The sequence below is a fragment of the Echiichthys vipera genome (genome assembly GCF_963691815.1).
Source record: "Echiichthys vipera genome assembly, chromosome: 21".
Classification (NCBI taxonomy): domain Eukaryota; kingdom Metazoa; phylum Chordata; class Actinopteri; order Perciformes; family Trachinidae; genus Echiichthys; species Echiichthys vipera.
This window is the reverse complement of record NC_139846.1, coordinates 19,909,467-19,928,812: the sequence shown is the minus strand read 5'-3', so window position 1 is coordinate 19,928,812 and position 19,346 is coordinate 19,909,467. Positions and strand designations below refer to the sequence as shown.

Genomic DNA, 19,346 nt, shown 5'->3' with positions numbered 1-19,346 from the left:
GCATATCCATGAAAAGTGTTGTTGCTGGAGACCTTTGATATTTAAAAAGTTTTTCAAAATTCTTTCAGGTTCTCTCTGAAATTAATTACGTGATTTACTTTGAACGTCATCCCAGTGTATAGCTGAGAGCTTTGTGTGCTTCGCTGACATTCACACACTCTCACAAAATGACTAGCCAGGGCACAAGCCTTGTACACTCGCACCCTTTAGCGTCAGTACGAGACACACCAGGCTTTCAACTGCTAATGGTGCAGTAGTACAAAGAGCAACGCAGTCTGCATAGGGAGGATGTTGGGGTGGAAGGATAGGTGAAACAAACACAGTTAATAAGTAGGCTACTATAAGATTATTATTTAACATTTCACAAAATATCTCTTCTTTTTCGAATGTTGGAGCATGTAAATCAAACATCGAAATAGCCACACCTGGAACTGTAATACAAACATGTCAGTATCTTTAAAAGGTCACATTATTCCTGTGTTAATGGACTGGTAAAGCTGCTGTATACAGGATTTGCTTGGTTTCAGCATTAAAAGTAATCAACCCAGATGTCAGTCACACAGGAATTTATCCAACTGTTGACATTTTAGTGAAAATTAGTTGCCGTTGAGAAGCACTTATTGGGAAGCTTGTCCCTTCAAAGTGGCTACTAAATATCTTAGGCGGCTGTTTGGTCTCAAGACAAGTCTTAAATCCCTAATGATGTGCAGGATACATATACTTCTGTGTGTGTGTGTGTACATAAAATGTCTCTCCTGGATGATACGGCAAACCACACTCTCTCTTTCTCTCTCTCTGCTGAATCATGTGCAGATTAATGGGAATTATGTGAACAGCCCTCAGGGGCCATGGATTGGCCTCCTCCTCCTCCTCCTCCTCCATTCTCCCTTAGTCAACTACGTTCTGTAGATGATAGACTTGTTAAATCCTCATCGCAGACCCTCTCATTTCCTCCTCTGTCTCCTGTCTCTTTTTCTCTATCGGCGCCTGCTTGTTCATCTTCTCTCTCTCTCTTTCTCTCTCCTGCCTTCTCTCCACCTCTCTCGGGGGTAGGTCATGTTATCTTTTCGCAGGAGTCCCTCTGCTGGCCTTTGGTGCATAATGTATAAAGCCGCTGGTGTGTGTTTTACACTGTGCCTGACATTATTAAGTCGTTTCAGGCATATCGCTGCTTTTATCTCCACCATGGAGGTTAATCAGAGGGGATTTATACCGAAACGACTTAGACGCGCTCCAACCGCTGTCACCCTAAACCATTTTTTTCCCTGTGCATATTTTAAAGACAGATTTGGGAATGAGATGTTGATGTCAATCCAGTCACTTTAAACTCTGGACTGACAAGTTAAAAATGATATAACATAATGGCGATTCCTCGGTAGTGCTTGGTGGGTCTTACCCCTGGAACCAGACGAATCTGCCAGAGCAAATGAAACGTGAGCTCGGCACGTCTTGCCCGTGTCACATTCAGACAGATTTCCAGCTGACTCGGTCCTCAGCAAACCACTCACAAGCGTTTGTCTAAGGTGAGGCGGGTTTAGAAGATGACTGACAGAGAAGCGTCATAGCTACTAACTAAACTACTAAACTGCCGATCTCCGTCTAGCACAGCTAACCAGGCTCACACAACTCTGATCAAACCGTCAAACTTGGACAAATATGAATCAAGATTGTGTTACTATATTGTCTATTTTTCACCTGACGTGTTTTCGAGAACACATTTTTGTGTCTTGTTTAGCTGTAATTCGAGAGAGTTTGTGACCCAGCCGCCATTTTTTTCTGCTTCAAAACGGACCAAGCGCCGTCGCAACTTGTGTGTGTCGCTCAATGCCACATCGTTTGGTTGCTGTGATTGACTGCGATATAAGTTTTTATTCACAAAGACATAATATTTATGTAGTAAGTAAGTAAGTATATCCTGATGATCATACTTATGTACTCGTACCTAAGTAGGATAACAAATACAGAACTTTCACTTGTACATGAGTGTTTTGATATTGTAGTACCAGTACTTGTATCTTGTCTGACATTTCAAACTAACATTTGTCCCTCTGGCTTATACTTGTGTTTAAAACCTGCAGCAGAATCGGTGGATCAGTGGAACGAACACTGTAAACATGATGTTGACTTTTTCGATGCAGTGTGCTCGGATGAGCCACATAGAACAACGCCGAGGATCGGTGAAGGTTATTCGGGGACCTGGCAAGGTTACAAATGGCACCACACACAGGCCAGGCCCTGCGTGTCTATGTTGTCATAACTGGCGGTGCTTGTTTGATCAGATGAAGAGAATTTAGACTGATAATGAGTTTCAGAGTCAGTGGCGCTTAACATCTGCGGTTGGTGGTTATGAGTCAGTGGCTTCAGTTCGTTTTGGCTTGAATATTGAGGTTTCATCTCCCAAATTAATATTTGAATTTGGGCTTAAGAGCATTAGTGGCTTCAGCAGATGTAACCAATCAGGGGACATATGAAGTTAGCTGTGACCAAAGTTTGGGTAACACAATTTGGTTGTAGTTGATGTTTCTATAAATTACTTGACTTTAGCGAAAACATTTTTTTCAATGTTGCGGCATTTCATGTGTTGTTTTCTGAGCTACTATAACAGATATACTACTGGGACATTTAATATGTTTCTTGGCTTGAAATTGACTGTTATGCATCTCCTGTGACTGCATTTACAGTACTTTATCATCCCTCCTGTATAATTAGAGTCTCTAAGCATATTAAGATCAAGACTAAAGGTCTTTACACACTCGTGGTTTTTTTTTAATGTGATTAATTTTGCATGTCAATATATTTGTATATTTCTTTTTCAGTCATGATACACAGAACACGAATATTAGGCTATGTATTGAGAAAATGTTTTTCCCGCACCACAAATAAGTGCATCAACCAATGACTTTGTGTTTCTTGAGGATTATGAGCATATAAAAACACCAGAGGCTTTTTAGTCCGAACCAGGATGGCTTTATTATTCCTTTCAACCTTGAAAAAGGCAGCACATACAGGATCCACTCCTTAAGTTCTTACCTTTCACAATAAAAGCCCTAGACATATAGGTTGCACGAAATAACAGTGAACTAGAGGGACCTCAGATTCATCCAGAGCATTTCACTCAAAGGAAACTCAATAAAATAGGCTTTAAAACAACTTGCCTTAGTCAGACTGCCAGAAGCTGTTCTGGGTTCCCCGTAACCTTAGTTGATCTTCTGGCTACACACTTTTTAAACCTTTTCTTTAAACACTTCCGAATAATTTGATTTAAGATATTATCAGGTGAGCATTTTGCATTGTGTCGTTAATTCTTCACGGTCCAGGTGTGTAAAGCCTTAAAGGGAGACTTTACCCATGTTTGAATGAATGGTGTTTGGCTTGTCTCAGTGGCGTAAGTCTCTGCGTAACTGAGCAGATCTGTCCAAATCCGCCATCTGACGTGAGGAAAAATATCTCTTTCAGAGTCTAGCATCAGCATGCTGACAAGCTCAAAATGACAATGCAAACATGCTGATGTGTAACTGGTGTATAATTGACCTTGCTCACCATCTTAGACTAGTGTTGCATACCATTTCTTCTGCCTTTGTTTGGTCATTAACTAAAATTTGACCTGATGATGGCGCTATATGAAATGTCAGGGGATCACCAAAGTTATTACTATTCATCTAGACACGACCCAATAGATGTTGCCATCCCTGGAGCCACGGTGTTAGCATGGCTACAATTCTCATTGTATATTCCAAGCTGTCTGTGGTCTTATTCATGTATTTAGATTTACAGTTAGGATGGTTCCTCACAGGAGAAGTGGGCCATAGGGATTGATTATGGCCCCAAGTGCAGAGTAGGAGAGAAATAATGATCCACTTCTATGTTTAGCATCATCACTAGGAACTAGTGTCCTTGGTTTTTGGATGAGGCTATCATTCTTGTGGTAGCTCATCCTAGACTCTGATCCTTACAACGTGCACCGGGCTTGTCATGGTTTCCACCTTTTCAAGCCTAATGAGGAATCCTTGCTTGAGCTCTGCTTTGCTGTTGGAAACCTGTGGTGCAGCACCTAACTCCCCCTCCTCACCCGTGACGGGGGAAAGAAGTTAGAGCGAGTTGTGGCAAAGACAGATCAAGTGCACAATCTCTGTTACTTGCTCTCTCTCTCTTGTGCTCTTTCATCTGACTTTGTTTCTCACTCACTGACATCAAGCCTGTGGTTTGAAACAGAAAGACCTCATCTTATGACATTGGCCGTGTGGTGCAGCCCGGCTGCCTGATCTGACTGACAAGGCCCCACTGTTCAAGCAAAATGTTTGACACATACACACTGAGAGAAATCTGCTCCAAAGGCTGCAGGGCCATCTGGCCATCACACAAGAAAAGGTTGGATATAGTTAGAGGCGAGGTGCCGGAGTGTTTCACTGCAACTTCTCTGGGTTGCATTTTGTTGTCATCACATGACACAATGGCCTCCTTTACTGTCAATAAAAAGCGACAACAGAACAACCACTGAAAGAAGATCCGAGTGTATGCACTGACATATCTGGGTTTTTTCTCTCTTGTGATACAGATCACGAGGACAGAGTGAAGGAGCAAAAGATTTAGGAGTGAGAGAGACGCTATGTGTCATATGCAGAACAAACAAGGGGGAAATCTGTCTCGCCGTGAGGAGTCTGGCTTTTTGAGAATCTAAAAAGCCCCCAGAGGCAACGCCTCCACCAAATGAATAGATATCCATTTTCAAAAGCCTCATGCTTGGCGGCAGGCGAGGGACGGGGAGCGGATAGGGTGGGCTGGTGGTGGTGAGGGGAGGGGAGATATCTAGGCAGAGGGCAGACACTATTAAAACTCGGGAGAATGAATTGTTAAATACCTCTATAAAGAAATATAAGACATGGCCCCGTTTTTATGCTAGCTGGGCTGCTCTGCAGACGGGTGATAAGGTGGTGTGTGTGTGTGTGTGTGTGTGTGTGTGTGTGTGTGTGTGTGTGTGTGTGTGTGTGTGTGTGTGTGTGTGTGTGTGTGTGTGTGTGTGTGTGTGTGTGTGTGTGTGTGTGTGTGTGTGTGTGTGTGTGTGTGTGTGTGTGTGTGTGTGTGTGTGTGTGTGTACCCTGAACATGAGCGCTGATGTTCATGAAGCACATGGACAGAGACAATCAACATGGCTGCCACCGTTTTACCCTCCATGTTTCACCTATTTAACTGAGGCACAGTGTGTGGAAGCATATGGAGATTGTTATGGAGGGCCTTAAAATGTAATCACTGATGGATCTTCAGTCATCATTTCCCTTTGGGGCCTTCCTGCTAAACAATAAATTATACAATTGAGGGTTTTTTTTCTCCCTTCCTCACACACACACACACACACACATATGGCATCACCCCTACCAGCATGCACAGACTTCTAGGTCAGACTGCAGCAGAGAAAATTTCCCGTTGACATTTTGTGTTTCTGGCACAATATCGACTTCAGAGGGAAGGTAGCAGGAGGACTGTTGGTGACATTCCACATTACCTTGGAGATACAGTAGATGCTGAATTGTTTACGTGCACAAACATCTGGGGAGGGGGCGGGGGGAGAAGACGGATGGTAGGGTCTGTATTATATCACGGTATTACAAATTAAATAGGATACTAAAACATGATTCTACCTCTTTTTCACTGTATTGACAACATAAGAGAACAAATCTAAAAGGAAGAGAAAATGGATGTGCTTGGATGGATGGATGGATGGATGGATGGGCTCAAATAGGAATGAAAGTGAGCTATAGGCTATATAAGTGTGTTTGGGCGGAGTAGCCTGCCCCATAATGTGGGTTATTTAATGAATGTATTCATTAATGTGATTCATATTCATGGTCTGCTGTTGGTTGGATTTGTGAGTGAACTGTATTGCTGTGGAACCTGCATCTGAGCAATAAAACAGTGTTTTTCCACACAAAGACTGTGTGTGACAACGGTGACAGTCATGGAACCACTATACGGCCAGATGGATTGATTGAAAAAATGAAAGGACAGATGAGATTTATATAGGCCAGCAATGCATTTTAGGACATGTTTCTTAATCTTTTTGCTATGGATTTCTCAACAACGTTATACTACCAAAAACTTCCAGCACATACTCAAAGGTCTTAATGTTCTTGGTGTTACTTTGCAGAAAAGAGATGGCTCTGAAACATGAAGCCAAAGTGCCTTAAACCTGCATTCCCTTTAATGTCTAGCAGGGGGCGACTCCAGTGGTTGCAAAAAGAAGTCTGATTGTACAGAGGTCATGAGAAAATGACCCTACTGCTCCCAAAAGTTGGACTAAATGTTAAATGTTTCCAACCAGCCACCATTAGTCCAGCAGCCGTCTCCTCTCTTCATTCAAAGTGGACTGCAACAAAAAAAACAATCACGTCTTTGTTAGTTTTTCCACTCTTGCAACGATCACCAACTCTGATACGAAGGTATGCCTGCTCTCAACGCTGTTTTCCCCACCATCAATCTCACAGGTGTCTGCAGGCATGGTTTGCAGCTCCTTCTTCCGAGGCAGACCATTAAATTAGCAAAATAAAATTTAACAATAAGTAAAAGCAGCTCTTCACTACAATAAGAGTAGCTGGTCCACCTTAAGTGAAGCATAAGGTGTGTGTGTGTGTGCGTGTGCGTGTGCGTGTGCGTGAGTGTGTGTGAGAGAGAGAAACTCTGTCACGGGGGGAGTAGACAGAAGCATTTATCTTCAACCGCTTGTCCCTGTCGGGGTCGCGGGGGGCTGGAGCCGAGCCCAGCTGACATCGGGCGTGAGGCGGGGTCCACCCTGGACAGGACGCCAGTCTATCGCAGGACACATAGAGACGAACAGAGACCGACAACCATTCACACCTACGGGTAATTTTAGAGTCATCAATGAACCAGACAGAAGCAGCGCAACCACAAATGACAAGAAAATGTCTCACACAAATATGAGTTATTCCTTAAAGTAGTACCACCCTCTACTCTGGGTAATACTCCGACTATGACTATAGATGAGTACCTCATTTACTTGAAAAAACCCAAACTATCCCTTTTCGGCTGATTGGGGTATTGCTGCAGCTGTGGCAGTTACTAGAAAAAACCACTGCTGTTTTCTCCACCCTGAGGAGGCCCAGAGGAACGGCTAAGTAAATTGGTCAGAACTAATGCAGGAAAGACACCAGGTGGGGGGGAGTAACACAACAGCCACTACAGCAGTTTCTACCTGAGATTGTTTTCCGAGTGGAGCTTAACATCAGTGACCTGAGACACATTTTGAAAAACCAAATACCCAAATGTAGCTTTGTGGAGCAGCGTTAACATTGATGCTCCACCAGGAGGTAGCCAGCCAGCCAGCCACATGCTCGCCGGCCCTCCTCTCGCTGTGTGGCAGGTCGCACTGATGTTCTGCCTGACTGAGGAGCGAGATCCTTGGCCCCGTTTTTCTGCCACATTAGGCCCACACCGAAGGTGGCACTCAACTCCCCTACTGAGGAATAGGAGCCTGTGTAACAGTGTGTGCGTATGTCAAGAAAAATGAGAGGGGAAGATGTAAGAAATGCAGGCAGATGTATGTACAGTGCGGTGAAAAAGTATTTGCCCCCTTACAGATGTCTTCTGTTTCTGCTTTTTTGTCACACTTACATGTTTCAGATCATCAATTGCATTTTAAAGTTAGACAAAGGTAACCTGAGTAAATACAAAAAGAAGTTTTTTAAATTGTATTTATTTGTTTATTTCGTGCATGTCAGTCAGATAAATCATCGTCACACATTATCTTGGTTTACAATTCACATGACCGGAAGGGAAAGCTGGAGAAGCCAAAGCTGATGTAGTCCCGCCCCCGTTACCCACAGAACACATTATCTTCATTATGCTATTTTTTTTATCACAATCAGAATCAGAAAGACTTTAATACTCCCAGGGGGGAATGGTTTTTGTTGCAAACTCCAGCCATACAAACAGCATATTTAACAACAACAATATTATACAAATGACATATATTTGTAAAAACAAAAATGTCCTTTGACATAACATGTTTCAATAGCAGGTAGTAATCAGAGCTGCCGTCTAGCTCTAGACAGACACACAGACACAGTGTCCATATTAGTCCTGATGATGGTCCTGTGAGCAACAGTCCCGGCATGTATTTTCTTTTAATCATCCCTCTCTTCTGCAGCTTTCTCTGCACTTAGCTTCGCCGTATCCTCCCGAGTTGTGGCTACACTGACTTTTTGAATGATGATTTCCATTTATTAACGGAAAAACACTATCCAAACCAACCTGGTCCTATGTGAAAAAGTAATGGCCTACGAAACTATTTGTAAGGCTTTGGGACTCCAGTGAACCACAGTGAGAGCCATTATCCTCAAATGGAGAACACATGGAACAGTGGTGAACCTTACCCGGAGTGGCAACCCGACCAAATTTACTCGAAGAACGTATTGACGACTCATGCAGGAGTTCACAAAAGAACCCTGGACAACATCTAAAGCACCGCAGGCCTCATTTGCCTCAGGTAAGGTCAGTGTGCATGATTCAACAATAAGAAAGAGACGAGGCAGAAATGGCATCCATTGGAGAGTTCAAATGCGAAAACCACTGCTGACCAAAAAGAACACAGCGGCCTGTCTCACACTTGATACACATTTGATGATCGCCAAGACTTTTTGGAAAATATTCTGTGGACTAACGAGTCAAAAGAGGAACTTTTTGGAAGGTGGGGGTCTCGTTACATCTGGCGTAAAAGTAACACAGCATTTCAGAGACAGGACATCATAGCAACAGTCAAACACGGTGGTGGTAGTGTGATGGTCTGGGGCTGCTTTGCTGCTTCACGACCTGGACGACTTGCCATAATTGATGGAACTATGATTTCTGCTCTCAACCAGAAAATCCTGAAGGAGGATGTCCGGCCATCAGTTTGTGACCTTAAGCCCAAGCGTCCTTGGGATTAGCAGCACTGAGACGATCTGAAGCACACCAGAAGGTCCACCTCTGAATGGCTCAACAAAATGAAGGTTTTGGAGTGGCTTTGCCAAAGTCCAGACTTATATCTGATTGAGATGCTGTTGCATGACCTTAAACAGGCCATTCATGCCCCAAGTGTGGGCCTAAATTCCTCCACAGCGATGTGAAAGACTCATTGACAGTTATCGCAACGGCTTGATTGCAATTGTTGCCGCATAAGGGTGGCACAGCCATTGGCCCTAAACCATTAGGTTTCTAAGCAATTACTTTTTCACATATGGCCGGGTTTGCTTGGATATCTTTTTTCCCTTTAATAAATCAAACCATCATTTAAAAACCGTATTTTGTATTAACTCAGGTTATCTTTGTTTGACGATCTGAAACATGTAAGTGTGACGAAAAAGCAAGAACAGAAGAAATCTGTGAGGGGGCAAATGCTTTTTCACAGCACTGTATTTATATGTTGGCTTATACTGTTGTTACTTCTTTTGTGGCAAACAAAATGAATGTTCCTTCGGGAATGTGGCTTTCGGACACGCTCGTCGACTCCGGCTCCAGAACACAAAACATTTTTAGCCGAGATCACCCGTCAACTTTGCTGGTCTTCATTTCATTATCAGTAAAAAAGTAAGCATATAGGTAAAACAAAAATAACTATCACAAAAAGCGATCACTGAGCTGTCAAAAAACTGTTCCCGTCTGACCCGTTCACCTGTGATTTCACTATTACGCACAGGTGCGCTCATCAGACCAAACTCAGCGGCCCGAGCCCATCAAAGCAAATTGTGTCTCCATAAGATAGAATAAAATTTAGCGAACGAGTAACTCAAGTAACCAAACCAAATTCATCCTGCTTCTTTAAGCGATGTATCAAACAAAAACAATGGCTCGAAAAGATGCAAACGGAGAAAGACAGAGAAAGTGTAAGCAGTTTATTTTTTAACCAAGAAAACCACAGCTGTAAGTCACAGCCTATTTTTCCTTTTGTGTCAGATGATGTAAATGATGTTGTTTCCTCACTCTGGCTCACAGGATGAGGAAATTACAGGCTCTGACTCACTGTTCGCTTCTTAATCCTGGCACATCACTGCCCTCTATCACAAATCAGCATGAGAGGGAGAGAAACCTGGAGGAGGAGGAGGAGGAGGAGGAGGAGGAGGAGGAGGAGGGTGAGGAGGCAGGGTGGTTAAGGGAGGAGAGAGGGAGGAGACAAGGGGAGGATTTAAAGGCGAGACCAGAATCTGAAGAGTCAGATTTAAAAAGATGGAAAGAGGAGAAGAGGAAATGTGGATTAACAGACTGAGGGGAAGAGATGAGAGAGAACAAAAGGAGAGGGGGAGGAGGAGGAAGCAGGAGGGAGGGACAAAAAGCTGGGCTGCATGCCAGGGTCTATTCCACCTTTGCTCTCCGGGCCTTTCTGAGCTGCCACCTCCTCTCACCTCTGTAATGTCATCAATGAAAAGGCCTTTAGGACGGATGGAGGACTTGACTCAGGGTTCAAACAGTGACCGACACCAGCTGACGCTGCCAAGCCAAGCAGGATTCTGTTAGAATTAATTGGATGTCACTTTCAGGGACAGCGAACAGGGCGGGTTTTGTCACATTTGTGTAACTCGGAAAAGTCAACATTCAGGCGGATCTGTGGCATCATCTCAAAACAAGGCTTTCCTGAAAAGTTGACTATCAGGAGGTCCAGGATGTGTATTCAACATGATTAAAGAGAGATAATCCATTGATTTTGGCAGCAGCTTTGGTGATAGTGTTCAACACTGCCCCAACATACACTGCTTTAATACTCTGCTGTTGCTGCTTCAGTGAACATTATGGCTGCAACCAATGATTATTTCCATTATTGCGGACAGGGTTATCCCTGTGTTCCCAGGGTCCTATGATCCCATTAGAAGAGATCAGTAAGGGCTATCGTATGGTTCAAATTCGCGAACAGATGAAGGGAGATGGACGTTTCAAATGTGCATCGAATGGTAAAAACACATTCAGCCACTGTGGAGATCTAAAGTCAAGGAGACTGTCTACAAATTTGAGGGCGTATAACATCAGAATACTATAAGGATTATAATATCAGCTGGCTGAGTTTAATGGCTGATTTCAACATACATTGACTCTTTGACCTCCAGAATAAACATCACTGAGATCATAAAACCTTTTGAAAGGTCTCCTTAATGAGTCATATTAAGAGGATATTGTGCTCGGCATCACATACTGTAGATGCACTGCTGTTTTTAAGAAAACGTTAGAGTTAAAGTTTCACTTCAGATGATAAAGTTGAGGGCCACCATCAAGAATGAGAAGGCTGTTTCTAAGGACCCACTGTTTTGAAAAATACTACGCATATTCAGGGGTGAAAGTAGTTTTTATTTCTTGCCTGTACTATTATATTGACCAATAGTGCACCGAAAAAAAACACTTAATTAGTTATCATGGTCTACTTATCAAGCATTGCCTTGGACTTCTTATCGCTCTAGTATTTGTTTTTATCACACTACAAAAGTGAAAGTGTCAGAGTTTGCAACACGTCTGTCTGCTAAAGCACTTTGGATTCTAGCTGCGCACGTTGGCGCAAGGTGGTTGAGCCGTACACGATCTCACTCGTTGTGAAACAGAAGGTTCAGACACAATTCAGAGACAGCTCAGAACAAGTTACATGAAATGTACAGTATATTGGGGTAAATGTGTTGCTATTGGTAATTTGGCGTTAGCAGGTGAGTTGTCATGCCGGCGTGCAATTTTTTCGGAGACAGTGTATTTTTGTTTCTGGTACGGCGTACCCACTCCAAATCTTGTAGTGGTACCGGCCTGTACCAGCCTGTACCAGCTTACTTTCACCACTGTGATTATTTCTAAAACAGATGACAGCAGATAGCATTGCGAAGAGGGAATGTACAACATGTTGCAAAGCAAAGGTTTCTCCACTTTTAATCAAGGTTGTCATTAGTCTATGATTGACTGTAGCAAAATAAAAGGGTTTTTAAAATATCCTATACTTAAATATTTCATAGGATTACTCCCTGTCAGTAATCACTTTTTTGTAAAGGGCGAATGTTTTTGTAACATGAATAGAAAATCTACCATTTGATTTTTATGTCAATTTTGTCCTTATCACTGCAACACGAGCTGCACTGAGTTAGGTCTCTCTCTCTCTTAGAGATTATTCAAGCATACAGTAAACAACATGCGACATTTACTTCTTGTCCGTCTTGCTAAAGTAAATTCATCTCAGAAGTGACCTGTCATGTAACTTTATATATAATATTTGTGGCAAATCTTGAAACAAAGTGCTAAAAGTAAGTGACTGCTGACTTTCCCCGACACCTTGCATGCCTTCTTCTGCCCCTAAAACGCCACAATATGTGAGTACATGGACGCACGCCACGAGCTGTGTGCACCTCGACCACCGGTTCCAACTGTGAGAGTATTTCACAGCCCTGACGAGGGCTATAATGTGCAATATGCTCACTAATTCAGTCATCCTTAATCTCTCTCCTTCTCTCTCACTCTGTGCCTCCGTCACTGTGGCATCTGTTGATGTCCTTTAGCTAACGGGGGCTCAATCTGTCCGAAAGGCCCACTTTGCTGCCACTCAGTTGCCATCGCCCGGTGATCCATTTATGCTCTACAGTTGGCGTGAAGGCTGCTCGGAGACTAAGCCCTTAATTACCACTGGAGTAAAGAGCATTAAATGTTCGGGAGAGTGGTGGATATGAGCCACATGTCTTTGCAACATCTGTTGAATATTGTGGCTCTAGATGGATACGTGGTGAAATGTGATGGTTTGGCTGCAGAGATTGGAAATAAATCAATCGATAAATCCTTAGCAGTCTATGTTTTATATTGTTAAACATGAGCTCAAGTTGGGGATAAATCTTCTGGGTTACTTCATGGCACAAATAGTGTTTTTTTTTTACGGCACAAAACTTGAACGCTGCTGTTCTTTCAGCACAAAGGGAGCTGCGGATGGCAGATGGCGGAGGAAATCAAAAACTGATGTAAAAATAATGTCCAACATGTTCATCCACTTCTGTGAAGCCAGAGAGAGAACAATCAGAGAGATTGAGCTGGGACAAGTGTCAACACCCTCTTTGATTATGCCTAAATAAAAGAAAACGAGTCTACCTATTACACCGATGGGTAACCGTTCCCCTTACAATGGTTATGTCGATGATTTGGTCACAAATGCTCCAATGAAATATATATTACGTCCTCATGGGTTTGGTCATTTTCTAAAGTGGCCGTTATACGACACGGTCAGATGTCAGTGGCAGCAGTAGGCAATCTGGGAGTGCAATACAGGAAACAGCTCCTCCAAAGGGTTTCTTCCTTTTTTCTTGCCATACTGCTTTTCTTCATAAAAAAAAGTAGCTTAACAACAGGTTCGAAGGCACGTTTCACTGCCCTCTCAGGTTGAAAGTTACAAGGCTGTTTCACCTCTGACCAGAGCCGGCCTCCCAAATGGGTCCAAGGTCGAAGGATAGATGTGCCATATGTTGTATACAGTATATTGTAAAGCCCTGGGACATACATTTGTGATTTGGGGCTGTACAAATAAAACATCTGTTTAGATGAGAGAAAAACAGGATGAGACCAGAAAAGAGACATTGTTAAACACTTTGTAATGGAGGATGATACTAGGAGAAGATTTAAGAGCTGGTCAGAGGCCCTGGTATTTCCTATTCATTACAGCATTCAGTACAAAAACATATGTACAGTGGAGACAACAATACTCTATCAACTGTTATATCGTTCAACATATGAATGCATTGAAACATATTGGTAAGAGTGAAGGGTTTCTCATGTTGATGTCAGGAGAGCATCTCATAGACTGTATATAAGATGAGCCGCTTGACAGCTCCACAAAGCTCCTCAATGGCCGGCTGCAGTTCAGCTCATAAACTCCGCCCCCTCCATGTTGGCGGGTGGGGTATGGGCCAAATTAAAAAGTACACCCAAATACCTTTTTTTTTCAAAGATGGTTTCTGTGATTTTAAATAGTTGTGATTGTGTTGATATATGTACATGTGTTTATTTTTCTGATAAGTTGTGGTTTTAATTACTCACTCACTCACTGACTCAGTCATTTTCAACCTCTTATCCGGGGTCGGGTCGTGGGGGCAGCAGTTCTAGCAGGGGACCCCAAACTTCCCTTTCCCGGGCCACATTAACCAGCTCTAACTGGGGGATCCCGAGGCGTTCCCAGGCCAGTGTGGAGATATCTCCACCTAGTCTTCCCCAAGGTCTCCTCCCTGTGGACGTGCCTGGAACAGGAAGCATCCTTACCAGATGCCCGAACCACCTCAACTGGCTCCTTTCAATGGGGTTATAATTAGTTATTATGATTCTGACTGACGTGCAATGCATCAGGTGGGTGTATGGGCGGGACTTGCAAACAACCCGATCACTACTGGGCAGACTCGGGCTGCGAAATTGCAGCATCCCTATCCAGGATATTTTGGGTTCACTTTTGTACAGCGGGAGGAAGTTGAGACGTGTCGTCCATCTCTATGCACAGCCACCGAGGGCAAAGCCTGTTTTACTTCATGTTTTGTTTTGTATTTGTACTCCAGCGATGTGTCACTGCACTTTAACAAAGTCGAAGGTTTCACAGGAGACAGGAAAATACAATGAGTCAAGCTCCATACAATGCTGGTTCTACAATTCCCATAGTGCAACTCAGTAGCATCTTCCAATGGACCCTCCCTGCCTCCTGAATGCCAACATCTTTCAAACTTCACACCTGTTGTAAAGCTGACTCTGTGAAATATTTCCACTATTTAAGTTTTTTTTCAATTTTTGGAAAGCTCTCTCCAAGGCAAGAGAAGACATTATACAACTGTTTAGCATAGGTGTGAGTCTCACGACAATTAAGCTGTAGGTAACGTGTACACTTGAAAGGGAATGCCCATTTAATGCCAAGTCTGTGTTAATGTCAAGATAACTTTTGACTTTGAATTGTCTGAAGTCGTTAGTCTATAATATATAATATATATAGATACATAAAATTGAATTAATGCCCCTTTGGTCAACTTAACCTTTTACTAATAACAATGCTAACACTAAATCCACTGTGTGTATGCCCTACAGATACACTATGTTGAGTGATACTGGCATTTTCGTGCTGGGTGGATACCAGGGGTGTACTTTCACTGTACGTATGTGAGGAAAAAGAGTTTCCCATAGGCCGACTGTGTGTCGACTGAAATCACTCCACAATAGTGGGATACATCAAATAGTTCCTTCAGTAATCTTTGCTCTGTAAAGTTATTCATGTTTTGTTTGCAAAATGTGTAGTGTGTTTTGGTTAATACATGGCATATGGCAAACTATCATGAGATATCTCTTTTTCTGTTCATGCTACGAATGCTCATGGTGTTGTATTGGAAACATCACTATATTGATGTACAGAGAATGTTATCCTGATTTCTGCATGTAGTTTTAGTGAAACAGTCAAGATGACATTTGGACCGATTTCCCCAAAAACTCTGCATTAGCAGAACACATTAGGAAAGCTGAATATTATGCAGCAAAGTGAAACCTGTGAAGTCAGTCTCCACAGACTGTGTCTAGTAGAAATTAAGGGAGCAATTGTGTTTTTCAGGACTTTGCCGATTCAATATTCCACTTGGTGAGGGAGAAGTACCGGTCACTGGTGGGCGGCTGCAGTCCTGCGCACGCTCGACACAAATCCCTGGCAGGCATCGTAATGACCCGAGGTATGGCAAATTTCATTGGCTTTTATATATCCCTTTGAATTATTGAAGTGGTGCAATATACAGATAGTGAGTTAGAGACGGGAAATGGGAGAGGAAGGAATTCTAGATTGAGAGAGAAATGATAAACTGAGGGTGGGAGGAGAGAGAGAGTTTCCACTCCATGCTGTACCTTGCACTTGTGCAGGAGAATATACCTTCCTGATGAATTATTGACGATTCAGAGTCTCTGAGGAGAATGACACTGGTAGTGAGTGTCAGTCATCCCCTACTGCATGCTGGACTTGCTGTGCTCAGGCAACTTTGACAGGAGTTACAGGTAGAATAGTGGAAGTCATTACTAGATCATCTTAAAACTTAATCTGAAACCTGGTTGAGTGACACTCTGAAAGAACAGTGAGGAGGAGGAAGTGTCACACTGCTGTTCTCCTGCAGCATGAAATTACCAAACATTTATCTTTCCTGTGTGGTGTTTGCTGCACATTACATCAGGGCCTCCCACACATACACAAGTGCACACAAAGCGACACACAGACCCATACAGCATGCACAGACCTTGACACATTCCACCTCTCTCAAAACACAATATGTGCACTGATGCACACATAAAACCCAGGGTCACCTCACATGAGTTGTGTGCAATACAAGCTGTCATATTTTTCTAATCTGCTGTTTATAAAACACTGTTGAACATTTGAAGCTAACTTTAGTTTTGCAGTTTTTAGCTCTTGTAGACGATGCACAGTGGAGCCAACTATCCCTGAAAAAATAATCCTTCTGGCTTTTTCTTCAATACGGGACTCAGATCTATGTCAAATGTGCCACAATAAAACCAGCGTGGGCATAACGTTAGCTAGCTTGGTGTTAGCTAGCCTGGTGTCAGCTAGCTTAATGTATTATTAGCAATTGCTTTGTTGTTGTTAACTGTTGGTATTGGTCATTGGTGTTAGATAGCCTAATTTACTGTTGTTGTTCACTGTTATTGGTCATTGGTGATGTCTGGCTTAACATGATATTAGCTGTTTTTGATAGCTGTTGCTGTTAGCTGGTGATGTTTTGTGGCTTACTATGGGGGGGTCATCGTACCCTGGGTACTATGATTCCCGGTCGCATAAGCCTCTGCCTTTGCGAATTTAATTCAGCATTTGCTGGGGAATTTGGCACTGATTGTGGAAAAAATAACAGACCGGGGGACATAGAAGCCTTTCTGTGAAAAGTGGGGAACATCTGACCTTTTTTAAAAAAAGGGTCATATGTTCCCCGGTCACATTCAAAGCGGAGAACATAGGTACCCTGGGGAGGTAGCTGAGGACGATTGTTTGGTGTGTTTGGTGGGCTAGGTCATATTCTACTGTTCATAGCAACAAGCTAGGTAGCTTAATATGTTGTTAGCCAACATGTTATTAGGGGGAGTGTACCTATGTTCCCCGGGTCCTATGTTCCCTGCTTGGTATGTGACCGAGGAACTTTCTATGTCAACAAAAACGCTGGTCTGTGGCGAATTCTGCTTAGATTTCTGATCAATAATAGAACAGCTTGCTCTTGCATTTCATTCGTTTACAAGTTTAGACCGCTGTTTAAGGGTGCTGTGAGAACACAAACAAAAAAAGGGACAAATGCATTAATTGTATAATTTTAGCCCTTGAACGGAAACTAAGTAAACTAATCTAAAACAAACTATAGATGTGAAAACGCCCATAATGTTACAAAACATGTGGGATAAAATACAAAGTGACCATACACACAAATGCACACAGGTCTTCATATGTGGAGAGTGACACACACACACACACACAAATCAGTAATATGGACACAGAGGAGCGTTATCTCCCTGTGTGGCTGCAGGCTGTGGGGGGTGCAGGGGTCAGTGAGGGGGGGATCGGTATCTCTGCTGTCTTTGGAGTGCTGCAGCTCATCAGTTTAGACTTCAGTGAGACGGGCGCTCATCCTGACCTAATCCAATCCCTCTCCTCTCCTCTGCCTGCCAGTAATTGCTTCTGTTTGTTTATTAATAGCACACGTTATCTTCAGAGATCCAGACGTAGGGCTGCCAAGTATTCGCAGCGAGGCGGCAGCAGCAGCAATGGTGTGGTGGCCAGCGTCTGTGCAGTCATACACAAAACTTGACAGGAACACTAGGGAGTCCACTACTGTCTTCCCCCACTCTCTCTCTGTGTCTATCTCTCTCTCTCTCTCTCTCTCTCTCTCTCTCTCTCTCTCTCTCTCTCTCTCTCTCTGTGTCTCATGCTTCTGCTTTTGCCTCAAGAATATTAATCGCGGTCCGTCTTTGAACCGTAGACAGACAGTGAACCCCCCCACCCTTGCAGGAGTCCCGCCGAGGCAGTTGAGCCCCAACCTGAGTGAGATTAGCCTCGCCACCAGGCAGAGGGGTTGCGAGACGACCGCCAAAATAAACCTCCAGCACACATTGTCAAATAGTGTGGAAAATCTCATTTGAATCAATCTGAGATAGCGTTGGGTGTGTGCAGATGGTAAACAGTGTTTAGATGTGCTCTGCGACATGAAAAATCAGGAACGTCCACATGGAAAAATCCTTAAAAAAAAAAAATCCTCCCCCGTTTTTGTTTTTTTCACTTGTTTGCTGGACGGGATGAGAGAAGCTTCTTCTGAGGCTTTTTTGTTCAGCGGGGAGATGAGACTCAAAGAGATGAGAGCAAAGGGTTTCAAACAAGTTGATTACGAATGGCGGTTCAGCTATGGTTCTTAGGCTGCATATCCATTTTCAAACATTTTCTTTTCTATGCTCCTTATCTTGCAGTCTGGCTGCCGCAAACTGTAACGCTCAATAACGTTCAACAAAACAGCTTGGTAAGAGGCAAAAAAATTAGCCGAGATGTGCCCAGGGTGTGTTCCAGCAGCGAGGGAGATTCGAGAGCTTCAGCGGCATTTTCACAAAGACACCCTTATATGTTCAGAGCGGCTTCTGTTAAAGCTAATAAAGATTCAACAGGGTGCAGTCTGTGCTCTTGCCAAGTTGTTTGTTTTTTTTTTTCCCTCTGCGTGTGCTGAGCATTTTCAGAGATTTCCCGTTATTCAAACGACACGCGTTGGCTGACATTCAGCGTAATCATCCAGCATCTTGTGATGAAAGAACACACGAAAGATAGGACTTATGGAGCTCAACACAAATGGCATATAATGGAGTTGACTGAAAGTTGACCTTGAGAGCTCATTCTGGTTTAGAAGAAATGTCTTAATATCTGCTTTATGGTGCTCAGAGATAATGGGTGGCTTATTAGGAAACATTTCCACCTGTTTTATAACCAGAGGGAATAAAGGGATTCAGATAATAGCTTTGCAGTGGCTGTGGATTGCAGTTGCCTTGTGTAATAATGGATCACTGTAAAGTTCATGCTCTTGTCATTTATATGGAGTGTTTCTGATTGACTTCCACAGTGGGTCGGTTCCTAATAATGACTGGCAGTAAAGTCTTCCTAACAGTTTGTCCTCACTTTTCACTTAACTTATGTGATGTGTTTTTTTGTTGATGCTTTGTCTTTAATATTTTCATTCATTCATCTTCAACCACTATTATTGACTTGGAATTCCTGCCTATCTCAGTAGATCTCCACAAGTCTGTATAATTAATGTCCATTTATTGGCATTCCTTTGGTACACTAATTGTTACAATATTTGACATGCCTTTAACACCCT

At 43.0% G+C, this 19,346-nt stretch overlaps 1 protein-coding gene across 1 annotated transcript in view; it reads left to right on the top strand.

Annotated features, from left to right (window-relative positions):
- adarb2 (adenosine deaminase RNA specific B2 (inactive)) overlaps window positions 1–19,346 on the top strand; it is a gene marked incomplete at both ends in the record, with an annotated part of 193,498 nt that overhangs the window by 144,232 nt on the left and 29,920 nt on the right. The window contains one exon of the mRNA XM_083936513.1: window positions 15,560–15,674. Coding sequence (XP_083792639.1) covers window positions 15,560–15,674 — 115 coding nt within the window. The remainder of the gene's footprint in view (window positions 1–15,559; window positions 15,675–19,346) is intronic.